The following is a 22030-nucleotide window of genomic DNA, read 5'->3' as shown; positions in this document are numbered from 1 at the left end:
TAAATGTGACCTTAAAATTGACCTTTGACCTACTTTTCACCATGAACTGAACTTTGCAAATTTTGCTTCCCTTTTATCTCCAAAACTGGCAGAGATAGGTCCATAGTTACTATTGAACTTGAATAGGAAGTCATATACTGGCAATATAAATGTGACCTTAAAATTGACCTTTGACCTACTTTTCACCATGAACTGATAGGTCCATAGTTACTATTGAACTTGAATAGGAAGTCATATACTGGCAATCTAAATGTGACCTTAAAATTGACCTTTGACCTACTTTTCACCATGAACTGAACTTTGCAAATTTTGCTTCCCTTTTATCTCCAAAACTGGCAGAGATAGGTCCATAGTTACTACTGAACTTGAATAGGAAGTCATATACTGGCAATTAAATGTGACCTTAAAATTGACCTTTGACCTACTTTTCACCATGAACTGAACTTTGCATGTAAAGCCCAATACTGGAGGTGGTCTCGGGTTTTTTTGTATTCCATACGGTTTTCGAGTTACCCTGTATCAAAAAGTACATATTGGTGGTAAAAGCAAAATGTGCAGTACGGTAATGGATAATAAATTTTGAACTCTGGAAAAATAAAACATAAGGCTTGGCAAAGCAGACAACTTGTGTTCAAAAATGACATTATTTCATCAAACTTGAACTTCTGAAACTTCAGAGCACCTCCTATTTCAAGAATTTTGACCAAAATGACATTTTCTTTATTTTAATTAATTTTTTCTGTACGAAATTTAAGGCACATTATGGTAACTCCAAAATTATAACATTTAGTCCCTTATATCTCCAAAACTGGCAGAGATAGGTTCATAGTTACTATTGAACTTGAATAGGAAGTCATATACTGGCAATATAAATGTGACCTTAAAATTGACCTTTGACCTACTTTTCACCATGAACTGAACTTTGCAAATTTTGCTTCCCTTTTATCTCCAAAACTGGCAGAGATAGGTCCATAGTTACTATTGAAATTGAATAGGAAGTCATATACTGGCAATATAAATGTGACCTTAAAATTGACCTTTGACCTACTTTTCACCATGAACTGAACTTTGCAAATTTTGCTTCCCTTTTATCTCCAAAACTGGCAGAGATAGGTCCATAGTTACTATTGAACTTGAATAGGAAGTCATATACTGGCAATCTAAATGTGACCTTAAAATTGACCTTTGACCTACTTTTCACCATGAACTGAACTTTGCAAATTTTGCTTCCCTTTTATCTCCAAAACTGGCAGAGATAGGTCCATAGTTACTATTGAACTTGAATAGGAAGTCATATACTGGCAATCTAAATGTGACCTTAAAATTGACCTTTGACCTACTTTTCACCATGAACTGAACTTTGCAAATTTTGCTTCCCTTTTATCTCCAAAACTGGCAGAGATAGGTCCATAGTTACTATTGAACTTGAATAGGAAGTCATATACTGGCAATATAAATGTGACCTTAAAATTGACCTTTGACCTACTTTTAACCATGAACTGATAGGTCCATAGTTACTATTGAACTTGAATAGGAAGTCATATACTGGCAATCTAAATTAAAATTGACCTTTGACCTACTTTTCACCATGAACTGAACTTTGCAAATTTTGCTTCCCTTTTATCTCCAAAACTGGCAGAGATAGGTCCATAGTTACTATTGAACTTGAATAGGAAGTCATATACTGGCAATCTAAATGTGACCTTAAAATTGACCTTTGACCTACTTTTAACCATGAACTGATAGGTCCATAGTTACTATTGAACTTGAATAGGAAGTCATATACTGGCAATCTAAATGTGACCTTAAAATTGACCTTTGACCTACTTTTCACCATGAACTGAACTTTGCAAATTTTGCTTCCCTTTTATCTCCAAAACTGGCAGAGATAGGTCCATAGTTACTATTGAAATTGAATAGGAAGTCATATACTGGCAATCTAAATGTGACCTTAAAATTGACCTTTGACCTACTTTTCACCATGAACTGAACTTTGCAAATTTTGCTTCCCTTTTATCTCCAAAACTGGCAGAGATAGGTCCATAGTTACTATTGAACTTGAATAGGAAGTCATATACTGGCAATCTAAATGTGACTTTAAAATTGACCTTTGACCTACTTTTCACCATGAACTGAACTTTGCAAATTTTGCTTCCCTTTTACCTCCAAAACTGGCAGAGATAGGTCCATAGTTACTATTGAACTTGAATAGGAAGTCATATACTGGCAATCTAAATGTGACCTTAAAATTGACCTTTGACCTACTTTTCACCATGAACTTAACTTTGCAAATTTTGCTTCCCTTTTATCTCCAAAACTGGCAGAGATAGGTCCATAGTTACTATTGAACTTGAATAGGAAGTCATATACTGGCAATATAAATGTGACCTTAAAATTGACCTTTGACCTACTTTTCACCATGAACTGAACTTTGCAAATTTTGCTTTCCTTTTATCTCCAAAACTGGCAGAGATAGGTCCATCGTTACTATTGAACTTGAATAGAAAGTCATATACTGGCAATCTAAATGTGACCTTGAAATTGACCTTTGACCTACTTTTCACCATGAACTGAATTTTGCAAATTTTGCTTCCGTTTTATCTCCAAAACTGACAGAGATAGGTCCATAGTTATTATTAAACTTGAATAGGAAGTCCTATACTGGCAATATAAGTGTGACCTTGAAATTGACCTTTGACCTACTTTTTATCATGAACTGAACTTTTTTTCTCTTTTAACTTCAAACTTGACAGAGATAGGTTCATAGTTATTCTTGAACTTGAATATGAAGTCATATACTGGCAATTTACTGTGACCTTGAAATTGACCCTTGACCTACCTTACGAAGAACTTAAATTTGATTGTACCATATATGTTTTTTGCAATAGTTTAAAAATTCTTGTTGATTGCATTTTTACAGCTTGTCAAGCACAAAACTGGTGGCTGTGTCCCTTATTTTGTGTATGTGGGGGTCTATACGAATGCGCTTGCTCCAGCTGGTGGTACAATATTCGGAGGCGGTATCGCCTCTCTGATCCTCTAGTTTATCTTTATAAATTGATTACAGGTCTCATGTGTATCAAGGACATGAGTGAGGATGCTTTAAGCGCTGCTGATATGCCCTTCAGCACACCAAGTGCAGCGGGGCATGAAGTCCATCTGAAGAGCAAATTCTCCAAGATAACCACCGAGAACAGAAATGAATATGTGCGACTCGCTCTCAATTACAGGTTAGTGTTCTTGTCTGTGAAGTATGCCTTATCTAACTATATTGCAGAAGTTAAGGTAAATGTATTAAAATATCGTATGAACATTTTTCATACAGGGAAATGTAAAATGATTTTGTAATAAAAATATAGGATGCAAGTGTGTGGAACAGCACTGTCTTAATAGGCTCACAAAATTGTATTCAGTAAAGGATTTAACCTGGTATAAGGACACACTATGGGCTGTGACTGACACGCTGGTTTCACTTTCATTTTTAGATTGCACGAGTTTGATGACCAAATACACTGGATGAGAGAGGGTATAGCCAGGGTTATTCCTGTACCTCTTCTGTCTCTCTTCACTGGATATGAATTGGAGACCATGGTAAGTACAATAATAATAATAATAGCAATAATAATAATAATAATAATAATTATTATTATTATTATTATTATTATTATAGTAATAATAATATTGTAGATGTCCACCATTAGTTGTTTGTACTGTTAGGCTTTAAGTTAATTGTTGTTTATTTCATGCTTATGCAGTGCAGTTTTTAGCGAAATTACTGATCTTTAAGCATTATTATACCTCTAACCTTTAGATTTTACCTCCCTGTTTTTCTTCAAATGGAAATTTGAGTTCGCAAAACCAAATCTGAAGCTCAGAATATGATGAGAACTGGAGAATTAAGTGGATATGAAGCCAAAAGATTTTGTTATTTAGTCATCTCAGTGAAGAGTACAGTCATAAAAGAAGTTAGTTTTGATATAATTTTGATTTTTCTTTCCTTTACAGGTTTGTGGTAGCCCAGACATCCCTATCAACTTACTGAAGTCTGTGGCCACTTACAAAGGCATCGATGCAACAGCTCCTCTGATTCAGTGGTTCTGGGAGGTCATGGAGGAATTCACCAATCAGGAAAGGTCTTTGTTTCTACGTTTTGTCTGGGGAAGAACACGTCTGCCCAGAACTATTGCTGATTTCAGAGGAAGGGACTTTGTTCTCCAGGTATTTAAATTTTTTTTGAAAAGTTTATTACCAAAGAACTTGAAATCAGTTTTTTTTAAATTAAATGATTGGTGTGGAAATACAGTATCAGTATAACATTCTTTTTCACATGATGGATTGTGTGACATATACATGATTCATATTTATCCAATATATACCCATATACATGATCCATAAATTTATATATATATACTCTGAACATATTTATGGCCCATATATTCAATTTATACTCATATATACTTAAGGAATGAGCAGACTGCAAAATGAATCGAGATTTAAGCTCCTGTTACAGTAAATGTAATAAAGGCTGGTGGCCTTTCTTTTATGAAAATTCAACCATTTCTTCTGCAGGTCCTGGATAAGTACAGCCCTCCAGATCATTTCCTCCCAGAGAGCTACACCTGCTTCTTCCTCCTCAAACTCCCACGCTACTCCTGCAAGATAGTTCTAAGAGAGAAACTGAAGTATGCCATACATTTCTGTAAGTCTATAGACACGGACGATTATGCGCGCGTCGCCCTGAGTGGAGACCCCATGGAAGACGACTCCACGGATGATGTGCAGTCCGATGATTTTGACAGTATGGATTCTGATGGAGACCTGGTGTATGGATCTGAGTGAATTATTTATTTTATGGGGCTACATATTTATATTTATATGGTCAAAAAACTATTTGTGAGTCTGAAGAAACGTTTTATCTGCTTCAGTATCACCAATGTGGATGGAGACACCTTAAGTATACATTTTAAGAAGAAAAAGGGCATCTTCATTGTTGTTATTATTATGATTATGGATATTATGTAAAAACTGTGTTGCATTTAATTATCTGTAGCACGAATGAAAAGAGGAAGCAGCCTGGATCCCCATAGCAGAATTGAAGTAATGTGCCAGCATCGAAACATTTGAAACTTTAATGTGATATGTGTTGTACAGTGCTCTCTAATTTTGGGTAAAAAAGTGATGGCTGAACAGATACAGTCATCAAACTTTGGTCGAGATCATTTGTTTGATTTTATTAGATTTTGTTGTAAAATGTTATGATATTTTTGTTATAGAAAAATGGATGTTTTGATTCAGTAGTGAGTATATGTATTATTATTAGCTCTGCTAACTAAAGTATAAGTGGGTCCTCATGCTCCTTATTATGTATTGATACAAAAGTGACAAAATTTTGATTAGAGATTAATAAGTGCTGGGTAGTGATTTACATTATACTTAGATTTAAAGAATTTGATCTGACCATGTAATTCCTCTCTGGATTTAAAAAATTTCCATGGGTATTACAGTAATATGTGCCATACACATTTGCCTGTAAGTTGCCACAAAGCCGTGGACACTATGTAATACTAGACTTTTTCAGAGAGAACACTGTACCCTTATAACTGATGCATATTGATTATAACTATCCTAGCACAGAATTAAGTTTAAAAAATTTCACCAGCCCATCTTTGTTTCATCCTCTAACTCAAAATTAGCACAATTGAACAGAAATAAATTAACAGCTCTCATCAGCACAATACTTTACAAAGTAAAAATATATAGATGGTCAAATAGCACCTTGTACTGAACAGCAGTAATGTGAAACAGTAGCCCCTTGCCTCAACGGTATATAACAAGGCTCATTATCCATGTTCCCTGTGGTTGTGTGTGTTTTTCCTAAGTGTTGTCCATTTGTGTGTGATTCATGTACCTCATAATGTCAGTATTCTTTCTTTATTAATGCCATCTGACCACACCCTTGCAGTATTATGATTCTGATATGAAATGATATCATATCCTTGCATTTTGTGTTATCCCACAAATTCCCATAATGCTCAAAAGGCTTTCTGTAGTTCTGTTATTTAATTGGAAGCTATTGGCTGTAATTTATTTTCATCTGGGTTTTGTTCCTCATGGTTATGGCTGACTAGGGCATTATTGCAGGACACCTTCATTGCAATGTATTGTATAGGAGACATTCCTCTGATAGAATAAAGGGGATACTCATTGAACTGTAAAAACTTGCACAGATTTTTTGGGGATTCTGTGCATGGAAAATGAAGGTTAAATTGCTTAAGCTGTGTAGTGGACTAAGTGACTGCATGTTGTGGTCAGTGTTCACCCATATAAACACGGTAATTGTAGGTCATATAGGTATAAAATATAGAATGCGCTTCATGTACATTGGTTCCTTTTCTGACAGTATACTAAGCGATAAGCTGTTTACATGTACGATGTACATGTATTGAACATGTCTATTCATTTTGATATTTCAAATGTGCTTAATATATATGATATTTGTACGTGTGTTGGAGTAATTGGTTTGCGGATGTCTGTAAAGTTGTGTAGATTGCTTCAGTTAAGTGGACATCCAGCAAGCTTATGGTAGGAGCCCGTGTAAATGTATATAGCTGTTTAACGTTGCTTTTGTGTTTGAAATCAAACTGATTAAAAGCAGTTGTTATAAACTCATCCAGGCGTCTTATTTTTAATCAATCTGAGATAGATTCTTTAATTTAATTAATTTTTTTTCTGGGGAGGGGGGACGGGATTAGTGAAATGCTCACGTTTTGGTGAATATAACGTAAGTGACCATTTTGCAATTGAATTGTCTTTGTATGACAATTTCAAATTCTGGTAATAGGACAGTTGAAATACGACCATCAAAAGTTAATGATTTTCATAAATGTCGCAAACGTAAATGGCGCTAGTACCACTGATGTCTGAATTTGCTCAACGGAAGCGAGGGCATAGTTTGGAAAATGAAACGTCATAATTGGACCAATCAGACGTTTCCTTGAATGACAAGTTATCTCACAGCTCAACACCAAAAAGGAGCTTTCTCACAACTCGTCACTACGAAAACGAAGAGAGACAGAATATTTAAAACTGTTTGGAACAAAGAAACCAGCTACACGTGTGAGTACCAGATGTTTTCCTATATGAGTTCCTAGTATCTTGTAGGGGTTTAATTGTTTTCTTTTGGAAGTGTGTTTTTGCGTTGTTCTCACTTCACCTGGATTACACGTGGAACGGACACTTGTCAGGCATGAAGCACATGAGGTGGTTTACATCCAAGAAACACTAGAAGTAAATCGATTTATTTTACTCCAATTTTCGCTGTTATTTCTATTATTGGGTATGCACATATAGTTCAGTTTGCTTAATATAGCTGTAGGCACTGGTTCATATTTGAAAAATATGTTTACCTCACCTGTAAATTACTTGGCCAATTAATATGCTCATTATGGTGTAAACAATGCAAAGACCCAATTGTCCTTAGGTCTTAAGACTTATTATGTCCATGTTCTGTGCTACTCTCTAACCTTGGCCACTCTACATATTGTCTCCTTAATAAGACCGGACAACAGAAAGCAACAAAAATGTCAATCAACAACCAAATAAATAAGATAAAAAGGACCTATGTGTCCATCTCCCCCAAATATCCATCTTAACCCTACTCCCCTGCAGATCATATCCTTTTTCAAATTCTGTCAATCCAGTTATTTGGATGAGTATATTTCAGTGATACGTATACGTATTTGGAAGTGAATTTGGAACCTTCATTTTTCAACTGTCAACGCCAAATTATGCACAAAAGATGGACCTTAGCAAGCACTGTATATTGGCCTGGAGGCATTCACATTCACGCCAACAGACTTTAGACTTTTAAAAACTCCTTCATCATTTGAATATATATATATATAGTGAATGCCTCCAGGCCAATATACAGTCTGTTGGCAGTGTGAATGCCTCCAGGCAAAATAAATCGATATATATATATATATATATATATATATATATATATATATATATATATATATATATATACCACCAGGTGAAAAGGTAACATGGCTGAGATAGTCCACTGTTTGCGACGCTCTGTACGGTAAATACTCGCAATTTTGTAAATTCAAAATAGGCCTACTCGAGTTTGTCTAGTGGCATCTCGGTGACCGTTTTGAAAGAAAAAAAATCACATTTTTTACAAAAAGGTATAAATCGTAAAACGGCGACAAGAGATCGAGCAATACCTACATGTTCTACTACTAGTGAACTTCTACATGTACATGCACCAGAGCCCGCTGTATTAGGGACCATTCCCACAGATATTTGGATCGATCTATCTATCTCCCTGGGGAGTCTCACTAAATTGCTGTCAGCTAAACCGGCTTTAATGTATGCCCCGCATACTAAAAGCTGTTAGGGGGTAATTAACCTTCGTGCGCGCTCGGTTCCCTCTTGATCTGATATCAATTTAGCGAGAACCCCCAGGGAGTTAGGTCGATCCAGATGGATCGATCTAAGTATGGGAACCCAGTCTAAGGTTACAGAGACCCCTTGCTCCAGCCCTGTCCCACCTAGTTGTCTCAACTAAAGCAATGAACGGCTTGGGTTTCACAAATAATTTTAGTTGACCTAGTTGACTACTCCGAGCTGAGTGACCAAGCTAGATCGACTACGATGCAGTCGACTAAGACTGGGTTCCCATGCCTAAATCGATCCATATGGATCGATCTAACTCTCTGGGGAGTCTCACTAAATTGCTATTAACTGACCGACTTAAATGTGTATGGTCGCTTATAAACAATAAATTCAGCCAAAACATATATAAAGCTTGTTTTTTAAACTTATTGATTAATTTAACTTTAATGCAACTTAAAAGTAACAGTTAAATTCTCTGCTTGTCGTGGAGCACTACCAATGTACCGGACATCTATCGATCAAAACGTCTAAACAAACCCGCGATCGGCTTCTAGGTCGTTGTATTTATTTTCTGTTAAAAAAATCAATAAATTGCACGGTAGCATGCGAAGGTATTTTGACACGATATCATGAAGAAGGTATGTACTTCCAAAAGTTTTGTTGATTGTGCTCTTATTTTTACCGAGATTTAGTTGAACTTGCTGACTAAAGGCACCCCCGAAGAGGTTATATAGGTTTAGTCGACTAAAAAAAAGCTTAGAAAAAACCGACGTTTAACCGGTCTTGTAGATTTATCGTGAAATGGGACTGATAGACGTAAGAATAAAAGGCCTGACGGCGGTAACTAAGCTGTTAATGAGGGAACTCGACTTAACGTTTTTTTTTCTTTTTCTCATGATCATTTAAATGGGAACCCAATAAGGTGACATTTGGTTAAGAGGAAAATAAAAGCCCAGTCAAAATCATGTTTATTTACAGTGTAGTTGTAGATTACAGTAAGTTTTCATAACCATATGCATTGGTTTCAGTGCAAACATTGGCTCTATTGTATGTAACAAAGACAAAATAAACCACAATCAAGCACACCCAAAATTGATTTTGATTCAGTATATAGACTGCAGATTCCAAAACTACATAGGCCCCCTGCTAGTAGTCTGACTGTAATTTGCCCATCAATTTCCTAGTTCATTACAATCATTTCATTTTTGTGGTGTTTAAGATTAAACTTCAATTTAAAACGTATAGTTTATAAAATCAAACACTGAGACAACTTATGAAAATATCCTATGATTCTAAATTATTTTGAGACATTTACATCTTTTCCGAAACACTCTAAAACGTTGTAAAACATTCTAAAATATTGTAAAACATTCTGTTTGTCTTGTGAGAAAACGCAGAGATCTAAAAGTTGGTTTAGAGTCTGACAAAAAATTGTTTATAAGGTCATGTACTCCTGGCAGTGGAACCTTCCTGCATGTTGATTTTGGCCCAGAGCCAACTCTACCTAGTTTTATTTGACACACAAACACATATATATATAGCTGGACTAAAATTTAGCCAGCGGTGTTTTTAATGTCCCTCTCATTCTATCTACATATTCATAGGAAGTGAGGAAGAAGCAAGATGTTTGCCCCTCTGCAGCTTTTTCATCGCAATCCGTGCGATGGAACCGATGCCAACGGATATTGCGATCATTGCATCGTTAACGCCCCTCTTCCTCCCCTTCCTAATACCGCAGAGATTCTGAGCAGCGTGTCTAGCTCTGACGAGTCAAGTCATTTATATGCCATACCGAATGACGCGGCAACACCGCCGTCTAATGTTCAACATGACTGGGCATGCTTTCCAGAGAGTGATTTTGACGACGATTCCATACCCGTCTTGAATCCTCATCAGCTAAATTCATCGCAAAGTCGCCGGAGAATTGTGGCAGGAAGCTCAGAGAACAAGTATACTTATGTCAACCAATTAAAAAACGGCATTATTGTAGGATCTCCGTGGTCAAAGAAGCTATGTTTCTTTCTTTGCCTTCAGCAGGCGCTATTTTTGTCTGTTGCCCTTGTTTTTTTTGTTTGGTTTTATGTTTCAACGCAGAGAGAACTGGACAAACTAAGGGCCGACCTTGTACACCTGTCACAGAGTAATGTGTCGGCGTCAGAATATAGTGCTGAGAAGTCCAACTTCTGTTTATCCTGTGATCTATTTCCCCTCATAGGCGAGAGACCGGAACAATGCGAATGGACGGACAAAGTTTGTGCCCAAAACTTTGATCAGTTATTGCTTTTAATCAAAACGGTTAGTATTTCTTCTATGCACGTTAGTCGAGGGCATTGCATCAGGTGACATTTATTTGTTAAAAGCCATTTATTTAAAATATAATCTAATTTAGTTCTCATTCTTCGTGCATAACATTTACTTTTTGCGTTTGGATTTTAAAGTATAACATAAATTTTGATAGAAAAAGTAAAAGAAGGATAACGTAATTGTTTGATGCAAATAAAATTTAGCTATAAATGTTTTCGTAGATTGTCAATTAAAAAATCCTAATCAATACACAATTAATCCTTATCAATACACAATTTCACTTGGTTAAATTCATTTAAGTAGGAATATTTAAGTGGTTTGATGTATACTGTTAAAATATACTTTTATATCAGTTCGTGGAGGCTGAAGTGAACGCCTCCATCCCTACACCACGCCCCATCCTGGAGAAGAATGTTTCTAGATATGGATATGTTTCTACGGAGAAATACGTCCGACCTGCAGTCCACCTTCTAGGGCAGCGTTATGGTAAACTATCATTATCGTTCATTCTGTTGTAGTCCTAATTCTAACAATCACCCTCGCATATTTTCCATTATCGTGCTTAAAGGGATAATGACTCTTTGTATGAGATCTATATTTCACAATAAAAACATTGTGAATAACTCATAGAAATATAATATATTCTGTTTTACCACAAAAACGGCAGTTATAGTTATTATTCTAATATCAGAGCTTGTCTTCAGACCATGTGACCTCCATTGATGGCTATACTCTGTTACAATCTCTTAAGAGATTTTTTAAAAGTTCATTTTAAATTTAAATTTTAAATTTAATTTTTTTTAATTTGTTAAAACAAAAAACCAAACTTTTTAGAAAAAAAACGGACTAATTTTGAATGTTAAAATGAATTCATTAACCATTGGTAAGTATGGGAAAATTGTTGTTTACTCCAGGAAAATTCTTTATTTGGCCAAAACGAAGAGTTATTATCCCTTTAAGCGAGCACTGATCGGAGAAAAACATAGAATACGCTCTATGCTTATCTAACGCCCTGTTCTCAACTTTCTGCTGCAGTGAAATGTAAATACACCTATTGGACAACTACATATGGGACGAAGGGACCCCAGGGATTTTTTCGCTAGATTTTTTGCTGGCTAATTGAATACACATTTCTGTGCAATTGTGCCCAGCTGGTATTGAATATCTATGTACCTTGCAGTTGAAGATAGAAATTCCATGCATAAAAAAGATATTGAAACATTTTTCCTAATATTTGCACACTCCAATATCATAAAGTTGTTTCCGTGTTTATGTTGAATATTAAATTTTCGAACAAATACATAAAAGTGCCAAGTATTGTAAATTAGAAGCTTTTCTATTTTTGCATTAGGAGACGACATTGAATGGAGTGTAGAGTCAGGGTATCACGGAAAAACACAGCGGGGTGAAGTACACGTCGTACAGGACAATAGACGTACTTTGTTGGTCTCGAATGTTCCCGCCTTTTATTTCATCTACAGCCAAGTGTGCTTTAGCGTTCAACTTGATCAAGCAGCCACTGTATACATTAAACATTTCATGAACACGAAATGTGAATTTAAAACAAAACGAGTTTTGCGTGAAATGAAAACTATATATCTTTTGCCTGGGGAACTCCACGATCATTGCAGCTTTGTAAGTGGAGTGGTTCAGCTAACCAGCGAATGCGGAGTATTTGTCGAGGCAGAAAAACGAGAGTATGTCACACATGAAAGGAATGTCTTGTATTTTGGAATGTTTCAGCTTTAGTCCGATTAATGTAACGTTGTAACCCTTTGTTATCATTTAGATACCGAAATTTAGTTTTTTCCCTGCATGTAATTATTCAGCATTAAATGCATCTATCTTTGTGCTGACTTAAAACAATGAAAAAGCCATTCAATGTATAAAATATCGGCGTTTATATTTTTTAGTTGCAATGCATAAGCATAGGTAAGTTCAAAGCTCTATTCATCAATTTCACACCTTTCTATTTTGAGGTGAGAAAGCAATCTGTATAGGGCGCAACTTCATCCCTGAACAAGACTTTATCACGAAAAGACTTTTGAGACAAATCGCTGGCAGTGTTCTGGAGTACTAAATAGTGTCATTGAATTGCCATTAAAACGGTGATCGTGGGTGCTCAGGTAAAAGAAATTTGGGGAAACGTTTTTTTTTCGTTTTTACCCCAATTATCCAATTATGACGTCACCCATAAGATGACATGTGTAAATGTTAATAAATATAGTCCCTAAACACAAGATTTATTTATTACCCAGAAGAATGTACGCAAGGCAGTAAATAAGGTGTTTCGGGCGAAGGGTGACAATATCCTTCATGGAACGTTTTAAATTTTTAACCTCTTTTGCTTTGCTGTTTTTGGCATTGTATCAGAATTGATCTTGTTTACGAAGCGAAACTTTGTCTTTTTATGAATCATTCTGTAACTCGATGCTGCTTCAAATGCTTAATTAGTTATATTTATTAAAGTTTCGGGAACTTGCAGAGCATTTTCACTTTATTTGTGTTTAGCGCGGAGGTTTTCTGGTGTGTTTTGATTGCTATCATACAATAGTCGATTTAGCTCATTTAAATATGGTCTATTTAGACCAAATCATGACTGAAATTAAGTGACTGAAGGCTAAATGATCTGAAAGGCATTGATATATCGAAGTTTGACCTGGTTTTTATATAACGCGCGCAGCTCACAATCAATACTGCTGACGCCGAATACATATCGGGCATTTTTGGCGTTTGTTAGAGGCTTGGCTCGGTTGTGTACTTGTACTCACTTGGGCTACTCTAGCTGCCCTTAGATAGTACGGTTAAGGTCACAAGAGAGTAGTCGTCACTTTGACTGCTCCTGCTGGCAGACCAATTAACCAACAACAGGAAAAAAGAGTTCCAGTCTAAATGTTTAAACCATGGCATATTGGCAAGGAAACGAACTCAAAAGTAATTTTTTGGAACATTTGGAGTTCATAACCCAGCAGGCATAGTGACGTTGGATCAACGTTGAAAACAGGTTGATACGTTGAATTGCCCTTGATCTACCTAAATTCAACGTAAAATCAACGTTGATTCCAGCCATGTCAAAACACCGTCATAATGTGACGTTGACTCAATGTTGTATTTCGGTCATTGACACAACCTTGTAGACATGGATTGTAATTTAAAATATTAATTATTGAAAATGTGATACTTTGTTTATCAATACTGTAACAAACTTTATCAAAATAATAAAATAGTGTTTTAAAGTAAAAGTGACAGTTGTTTTGTGTCTTTAGTGAACTAGTGAATTTTGTAAACTTGTTATTCAGAAATACATTCCATTAAACTGAATTCTTTGCAAGGTTAGCTAACACTAGGATGAATAAGTTGATGGAGTGAAGTTAACAAAGTTGACAATTCTCGGTACCCTATTATAGATAGACAGGTTGAGGTGACTGTGACTTTGTTATATATATATATATATATATATATATATATATATATATATATATATATATATATATACCATGCTCAGGTGCAAAACATGCTTAGGAGCTAAATGCGTTGAAATTGTGAAATTGTACGTTTTAATTGTGTACCTGTGTTTTGTACCAAAAATAAAAAAAATAGTTCAGGTCTTTTTAATGTCTTTTCATGCAAGAATGTTGTCTAACAACTGGGGTTGATACAATGTTGTTATCTGACGTTGAGTCAACTTTCAAATCCAATGTTTATCCAACGTATTATCAACGTTATGGTTCAACGTTGTTTCAATGTTAAAACAACATAATTTGCCCGCTGGGGCCCTTTATAGGGATAAACTGTACTCAGATTCAGTATTATTACATGCCATTAGATTAGACGTTCAGTGAAAGGTCCAGCAGCAGAAACGCTGTATACCTTATCTTGGAGAGATAGTTGATATTAATCAAATTTTGGCGAAATTTGATTATGTCTATGGTGATGTTCTGTATTTTACAACAGTTTTATGCTTCTAATCAGTCAAAAGCTGAAAGTGTAGCAGCTTGGGTTTGTACAAGATATGGTTTCCAAAAAACCTCCTCTGTTTTTGAAGATGGTGGTAAGTCTATGTTGAGATTGAAATTCTACAATGGTCTTTATTCCTCTTCAGTAAGACAATTGTTGAGATACAGATATGAAGGCGGAGCAACTTTTGAGGAGTTTTGGGTGGAAGCACGAACAATTGAGTTGGAAGAGAAAGGAAGAGTTCCTATCACATGTAAATTACAACAATCTTCTTCCGAGTCCCAAGAAAAGTTTGACATATTGTTGGAAGCAGTGAATTCCTTAAAAGAAAGAATGAGTGTTCTTGAAGGTCGATTAAATTGCCAAAGTCGACAGAATCCTTCCCAACCTAGTAAGATCAGATCAGGTACGTTGTTGCCACGTTGTGGAAATCAAGGTCATAGGTAGTCAAATTGTCTTTACAAAATCATTTAAACGTCGAGCAGTGCAACGGTAAGGCTCTGTTTCGGAATGCCCCAAATCATTAGTGAGAAATCTTGTAGGTAATTCTAATGAGTTACCAGTTGTTTTTCAGGGAAAGGAAGTTGGAGCATTGTTAGATACTGGATCCTTTGTGAGTACAGTGTCTTCTTTTGCAAAGTCTTGTTATTTAAAAAATTGAGCCGCTTGATAACATTTTGAAATTAGAGGTCAGTAAGAAACAAAACTTGAACTTGCCCACGTCTTTAAAGTTGGTTTTGAAAACCCTCAAAAGTCAGTGTTATGTGATGGGTGAAGTCCGCACTACCAAGTCAGTTATAGTGTCTAAAGGTGGGAAGGTGTTGATTAACGGCTTGTCGAGAGTAGTTTCATGTCAACGTTTTGTAGCCATGACTGAGAAAATTTCAGAGTCTGCTCTACCAGCTGGGTTGATACTTTCTCCTAGTGTGCATGTGGTGCAGCCTGCTTTATCAACTCAAAAAAAATTGCCGTGGATATTACTAAATTTTCCAACCATAGCATTACTATTCTCAGTGGATCAAAACTCTGTAAGCTTTCTCAGGCTTCTATAGTATCTGCTTCAAAATTTCCATCAAAACAGTAGATCTCCTCCATGGTGCTTCGTGGTTCAGCGTGTTGGATCTGAAGTCTGCGTATTGGCAAGTAGAAATTGAGGTATCTGACATACCAAAAACAGTATTTAAGGTTGGTCCTTTAGGTTTTTATGAGTGTGTACGCATGCCGTATGGGTGTTGTAATGTGCCTATTATATTTCAAAGACTGCTTGAAAGTTGCATGGGGGATTTAAACCTAGTAAATTGTTTACTTTACTTTTATGATATTATTGTTTTCAGCAAAAGGTATGAGGAACATGTAACCAAGCTAAAAGATGTGCTGACACGATTGCAAGATCATGGGTTGAAACTCAACCCTAATAAATGCCGTTTATTTCAGTGGAAAACCCAATACCTTGGACACATTGTTTCTAAAGATGGAGGACAAACTGATCCAGCAAAGACTGAGGTTTTGAAATCTTGACCTGTTCCAAAGTGTGTACAATAAATTTCAGTAAATTAGCTAGCCCATTGCATGAACTCACGAACAATCAAGTGCATAAAAAGTCTAGAAAATCTCAACAAAATTTCAATTGGCTTCTAGAGCATCAGGATGCATTTGTTAACAGATGTATGTACTAAATCGCCCATCTTAGCATTTGCAGATTTCTCCAAACCATTTGAATTGCGGGTGGATGCCAGTAGAGTCGGTCCGGGAGCTGTGCTTTATCAGAATCAGGAAGGTCAAAACAGGGTAATTGCATACGCAAGTAGAGGTTTGCGGCAAAGTGAAAAGAATTATTCCATTTACAAATAGGAATTTCTAGCTTTAAAATGGGCCGTCACAGAAAAATTTTCTGATTACCTTTATGGAAATTCTTTTACAGTCAGAACAGATAACAACCCATTGATATATGTGCTGACGTCTGCAAAATTGGATTCCACAGGTCAACGTTGGGTGGCAGAGCTGTCTAACTACAATTTTAACATTTTTATGTTCCAGGCAAGTCAAATTTGCAAGCAGATACTCTTTCTCGAATTTGATGGCCGCAAGAGATTACAGTTAATAGTTGCCATGCTATTTTTCATAGTTTTCAGATCCAAGAGCCATTAATTGCTGTTTTTCCTTGTACAGGGAGTGTTTTTCCAAAGGTACTGTCTGCTTTTGTTCAAATAAATCAGAAAAAAGATACAATTGCATGAAGCAGATCCTATTGTAAAAATGTACGGGATATTTTGAAAGGCGTGAAGAAAAGAATGAGAGGGAAAGATGTAGAAAGTAAGACTTTTGGAAGAAAGCTAGAGAGAATGGTGCTGTGTGATGATGTACTCTATTGTACAAGACGATCTAATGATGGGTCAGTAACTACAGTTGTTTCTACCAGAAGCCTAGAGAAAAGATGCTTTGTATGGTTGTTATGACGAAATAGGTCATCTTTGAAGAGATAGAGCTGTAGATCTCCTTCAACAACGTGTTAATTGGCCCGGAATGACAAAGCAAATGTCTCAACACATTAGTAGATGCATAAAACGTAAAACGTTGCCCACTGTCCACGCAGAAATATTGTCTTCTGCTCCATTAGAATTAGTCTGCATGGACAACCTTACAATAAAGGATGGGAAAGGTGGATCAAGGTCAGAATTTTGAAGGGAAAGTTATGTGAATTGTGTCAGTTAGCGGGGATAATAAAATCCTGGACTACCCTTTACAATCCAACGGGAATTGGCCAGTGTGAGCGTACGAATTGCACCTTTTAAATATGCTCGTTACGCTTAAGCCAAGTAAAAAAAGAATTGGAAACAACATATTGGTTCGCTGGTGCATGCGTATAACTGTACACGTAACAGGTTAAGCAGTTTTTCTCCTTACTTCCTCATGTTTGGAAGACACCCTAGACTACCCGTTGACTTACTGTTAGACTGTTCTCTTGAAAGTACTTCTACTTCACAATCTAATTATATAAAAGAACAAAGGCAGAAATTGCACAATTCGTATCATTTAGCGGTAGAACATACGAGGAAAGCGCAGGCCAGACAAAAGAAGAATTTTGACAAAAAAGGAAGAGGGGTATTTTGTCGGTGGGGGACCGAGTACTTTAACAAAATGTTGCTTTTGAAGTGTATGTTGTTGTATCACAACCTAACAAAGAAATACCGGTTTTCATAATTAAAAGAGAAGATGGTACAGGGGAGAAGAAAACGGTACACCGAAACAAGCTCCTGCCAATATATTCTCTACCACTAGAAGAAAATGATTTGTTAGAGAAGCAACATGGATATTCTGATACTCCTAATAGACCCAAGAGAAGTAAGAGAAGTAGTAGAAAACCAGTTTGGTATAATGATAACAACTGGGTGTTTTAAATATCATACAGAGTATAAATTTTATTTTTTGTAAATATTGTACAGAAAAAATTAACAAAATGGAAAAATTATCATTCCCTTGTCGTTTTGTAAATGGGTTGGAAACCATGGGGGGGATGTAACATGTGCATGTGTGAGGTATACTTGTGGTAGTGTATTGTGTTCGTGTCTTTTCGTTTGTTTTTCGTGTTTTCGTGACTTTTCGTCTTTTTTGTCTTTTCGTCCGTTTTACTATAAATACACGCCCTTCCTCATTTGGCGGCACATTTGTCAACTCACGCTGTCCAACCTATTGCAGGTAAATATTGGCTTGGTTTGTTTGTTTTTTATTTTACTAAAGATTTTAATTAAGTCTTATTTTGTTATAAAGATAAGTATTTTTTAGTTTGTTTAGTTCATTTTGAATGTTATTTATTTATTGTTTAGTTCTGTGATTTGTTCTGTTCGTTATTAGATTAGATTAGATTAGCGTCGATTTCCGATTCAGGTTCCTACTGGATCCTCTTTATCAGACTCTTCCTCCAAAACTAACTTGTGACTTCCGATGATGTTGATTTCGGACCTATAATTGTCATATTTGAGTTCCTGGTCATCCCACCACTTGTCTAATCTGTTCTTAAAAGAGTTGAGGCTTTTTACCCTGACAACTGGATCAGGTAGGCTATTCCATATTTGTGTTGTACGCACAGTGAAGCTGTATTTTCTCAAGTCTAATTTGGCTCTTTGGGGGAATAGCTTGAAACAATTTCCTCTATTACCAGACCTATGTGAATGACTGGACCATAATTTGATAAGATCTCTAGTTGATTCGTCGTATCTCCCAGTGACTAGTTTATACATCTCAATCATGTCCCCTCTCACCCTCCTATAGCTAAGTGTTGGAAGCCCAAGTTTACGTAACCTTTCTGGGTAACTAAGGTTATTCATACCCGGTAACTGTTTTGTAGCTCTACGCTGCACTCCCTCAATTTGATCAATGAATTTGCTCTTGTGTGGTGCCCATTTTTTTATTGGATTTTTATTATTAGGACATCTGTCAACTCACGTTGTCCAACCTATTGCAGCTACAATAATAAATAATGTGAATCCCTACCCGTCAGTCTCAGTCTGTTACACTGAGCTGTAGTATTTATAACATTTTGATTTTTTCAGAATTATTCATTTTGGCCATGAGATATGAGCTGGAGAATAAGTCCTAGCATTTTCAACCAAAATGTTGTTATACCGCGAGGTACAGTTCTGGATGCATGTGCACTTTCAAGGCCGACATGATGTTTTTTCTTCAATGATTATCCCAATTTCTGACAAACACAACTTTAGACATTTCCTCTAACAAGCCCTGCCTGGTTGCATCTATTTCTTGTTGTTGATCTAAAGAAAAACCCCTGACTCCCTTGTGTAATTCTTTGATAATACCATTAAAAGCATGTTTATAGCTGTCCAGGGGCCTGAGATAATCAGGTGTTTAAAATGGTGTTTTTGTCCCCAAAAATCCAATATTACGTAACACGAAGCTGGAGCTGTGTTTCAAGCAGCATAATTAGATGTTTTGAAGATACATTAAATGAATAGCTTTTTGTTTGTATACATTACCTATTGTGGCCATATTGAGACATCACATTATTGGCTATCACATCTATGCTGATGACACACAAATTTTTACATGCTGTAATGTAGAAAATCCTAATGAATCAATTGAAAAGCTGTTTAGGTGTATTGATGATCTACGAGGGTGGTAGATAAGAAATAAGCTGAAAATCAATGAAGGAAAATCTGAACTTTTAGTTGTAACCCAACCACATAATCAGAAAATATTAGAAAAAATTGAACTCAAAATTGGATCCAGTATCATTAAACCAACGGCCCCATGCTAAGAATCTTGGTGTTTTTTTTTTTAGATAAGAACACTTTCCATGAATAAGCAAATTACTAGCATATGCAAATCAGGAGTAAATTACATTAGGAATATAGGCGCAATTCGTAATCACCTATCTGAATCTGCTGCAGCTACAGTTACAGATTGTTTAGTAACATCTAGATTGGATTACTGCAATTCTATTTTATATGGTTATAAAAAAAAAAAAAAAAAAAAAAACAGATTTAAAGACTGCAGCGTATTCAGAACATCTCAGCTAGATTATTAACTCGTACAGCCATGAGTAACCATATCACCCCAGTTTTAAAAGAATTACATTGGCTGCCTCTATAATCAAACATCCCCCAAACTATATAAGTGCCATAATATAAAAATAATAAAGTATGTTAATGAGCGTAACCTGGATTAATTAAGAAAAATATAAGAAATCACAACAGCTATAGGAGCAAGAAGTTGGCGCAAATGAAAATAAAAGGCCCTTAGATGTGAGAGAAGCTCACATCCCCGCCAACCGAGGAACACATAAATAAGGGGAAAAATAAAGACAATAAAGAAATACTAGCCAGTGTGTGATCCAAGACTTGAAGTCACCCAATAAAAGGAAACAGCCGTCGCCGAAACCTGCATAACAAAAATGGTGACTGGGGAAAACTGAATATTATCCGAAGAAAATAAAGTCACCAAGTAACAAATAGCTGTCAACAACCGTCGCTGAAACTTGAATACCAAAACTGGTGGCTGGGGAAAACTGAATATTATCCGAAGAAAATAAAGTCACCAAGTAACAAATAGCCGTCCCCAAATCTTGAAACCACAAGTGATGGCTGGTAACCAGTGTACAAATAACAATAAAGAAACGCAAACAATAATACAGTGTAGCTGCTAAAACTGCGGGTAAATATCTCCGCAGCTACAAAGCTGAATGGCTTCTCACGGATGCAGCTCGATAGAATTAGTCCCCAAAACATCTTTCATAAAATATAAATATGTGTGCCTAGATACACAGCAGCTAAGACATTCCATAACCCTGGACACCTGTTATCACCTTGCCTTGGTCAACTACTTAAGGTCAAAATGTGCAGACAGAAGACCCAAACTAAGACTAATTTCCAATAAACAAAACGTAGATGTATTATCAAAAAGTTATTACCACCACTAAAACAAACCTTTTCCTACATAAATACAATTAATTATCTTAGTTGTAGTTTTATTACCACTGGAAATCCGATCATTTGAGTCTACCAAGCATTTAAAAAAAGAATTGAAGACATACCTATTCAGGAAATTTTTTGACTAATCGACTTTTAAGTACCAGTCTCTGTAAGGTTCAGAATAGGGTGGCACATGACCCTCTCAGATTTTGATGAAAATTGGTGTATTTGTTCATTATAGCCCCAAACCAACATAATGGATATTGGTTAGTTTGAATCACCCTCGGTTGCCATGGTAACAGCACTTAAAATTTTTCACCCAAGATGGCGGAATCCAGATTGCAAAATTTCAATTTCAGCTATATTTGAGCTAAAAAACCATAAATGTGGATAAATATTTATTTTTCATTTTCAGACATTGTTAAATATCATATCCTATTTGAACTAAAAACATATAAATAAATGTTTTTGGTGGCCTTTAAAAATTAGAAAAATAACTTTGAAAATGGGGAATTTTCAAAAATTCCAATTTTTGCTAAAATGCCCAAATTTGCAAATTTCAAATACATTTTTCATAGACTGGCCAAAGCCATCTATTATCACCATACATTACATAAGAAAGTACATGTACTGTCCTTTTCTAATCAAAAATAAAATTTTTTTCAAACACATTTTTCAAAAAATTATTCAATTTTTAAAATTCTTAATCCAAGATGGCGGCAACCAAATTGCACATTTTACATATTTGTGTATATTAAAAATAACAAACATGGTTAAACACATATTTTATATTTGTATGTTGCTAAATCCCAAATCTTGATTTATTGAAAAACATAAAAAATATTATTTTTTGCTGGCCTTTAAAAATTAAAAAAATAACTTTGAAAATGGGGAATTTTCAAAAATTCAAAATTTTGCTAAAATGCCCAAATTTGCCATTT

General features: G+C 35.7%; 2 protein-coding genes across 9 annotated transcripts in view; both read left to right on the top strand.

Annotated features, from left to right (window-relative positions):
• Positions 1 to 6669, top strand: part of LOC106167903 (E3 ubiquitin-protein ligase HERC2) — a 49896-nt gene extending 43227 nt beyond the window's left edge. For all 3 annotated transcript variants that reach the window (XM_087007895.1, XM_087007894.1, XM_087007896.1), the window contains 4 exons: positions 3068 to 3230; positions 3486 to 3591; positions 4006 to 4218; positions 4570 to 6669. In XM_087007895.1, coding sequence (XP_086864021.1) covers positions 3068 to 3230; positions 3486 to 3591; positions 4006 to 4218; positions 4570 to 4839 — 752 coding nt within the window. In that variant the 3' untranslated portion in view covers positions 4840 to 6669. The remainder of the gene's footprint in view (positions 1 to 3067; positions 3231 to 3485; positions 3592 to 4005; positions 4219 to 4569) is intronic.
• Positions 6670 to 6822: 153 nt separating this feature from the next.
• The window catches only part of LOC147763162 (tumor necrosis factor ligand superfamily member 6-like), a 55912-nt gene continuing 40704 nt past the window's right edge, over positions 6823 to 22030 (top strand). For 2 of the 6 annotated variants that reach the window (XM_087007900.1, XM_087007901.1), the window contains exon 1: positions 6823 to 7116. In XM_087007900.1, the coding sequence (XP_086864026.1) occupies positions 6999 to 7116 (118 nt within the window). In that variant the 5' untranslated portion in view covers positions 6823 to 6998. Of the gene's footprint in view, positions 7117 to 10007; positions 10699 to 11060; positions 11194 to 12058; positions 13247 to 22030 lie in introns of those variants that run through there. The other 4 variants (XM_087007899.1, XM_087007902.1, XM_087007898.1 and 1 more) reach the window with 4 other exon arrangements.

The sequence above is a fragment of the Lingula anatina genome, chromosome 3 (genome assembly GCF_051362555.1).
Source record: "Lingula anatina isolate TDL-2025a chromosome 3, LinAna3.0, whole genome shotgun sequence".
Lineage (NCBI taxonomy): Eukaryota > Metazoa > Brachiopoda > Lingulata > Lingulida > Lingulidae > Lingula > Lingula anatina.
Note: the sequence above shows the minus strand (reverse complement) of the source record. Positions and strands in the feature narration are given on the sequence as shown.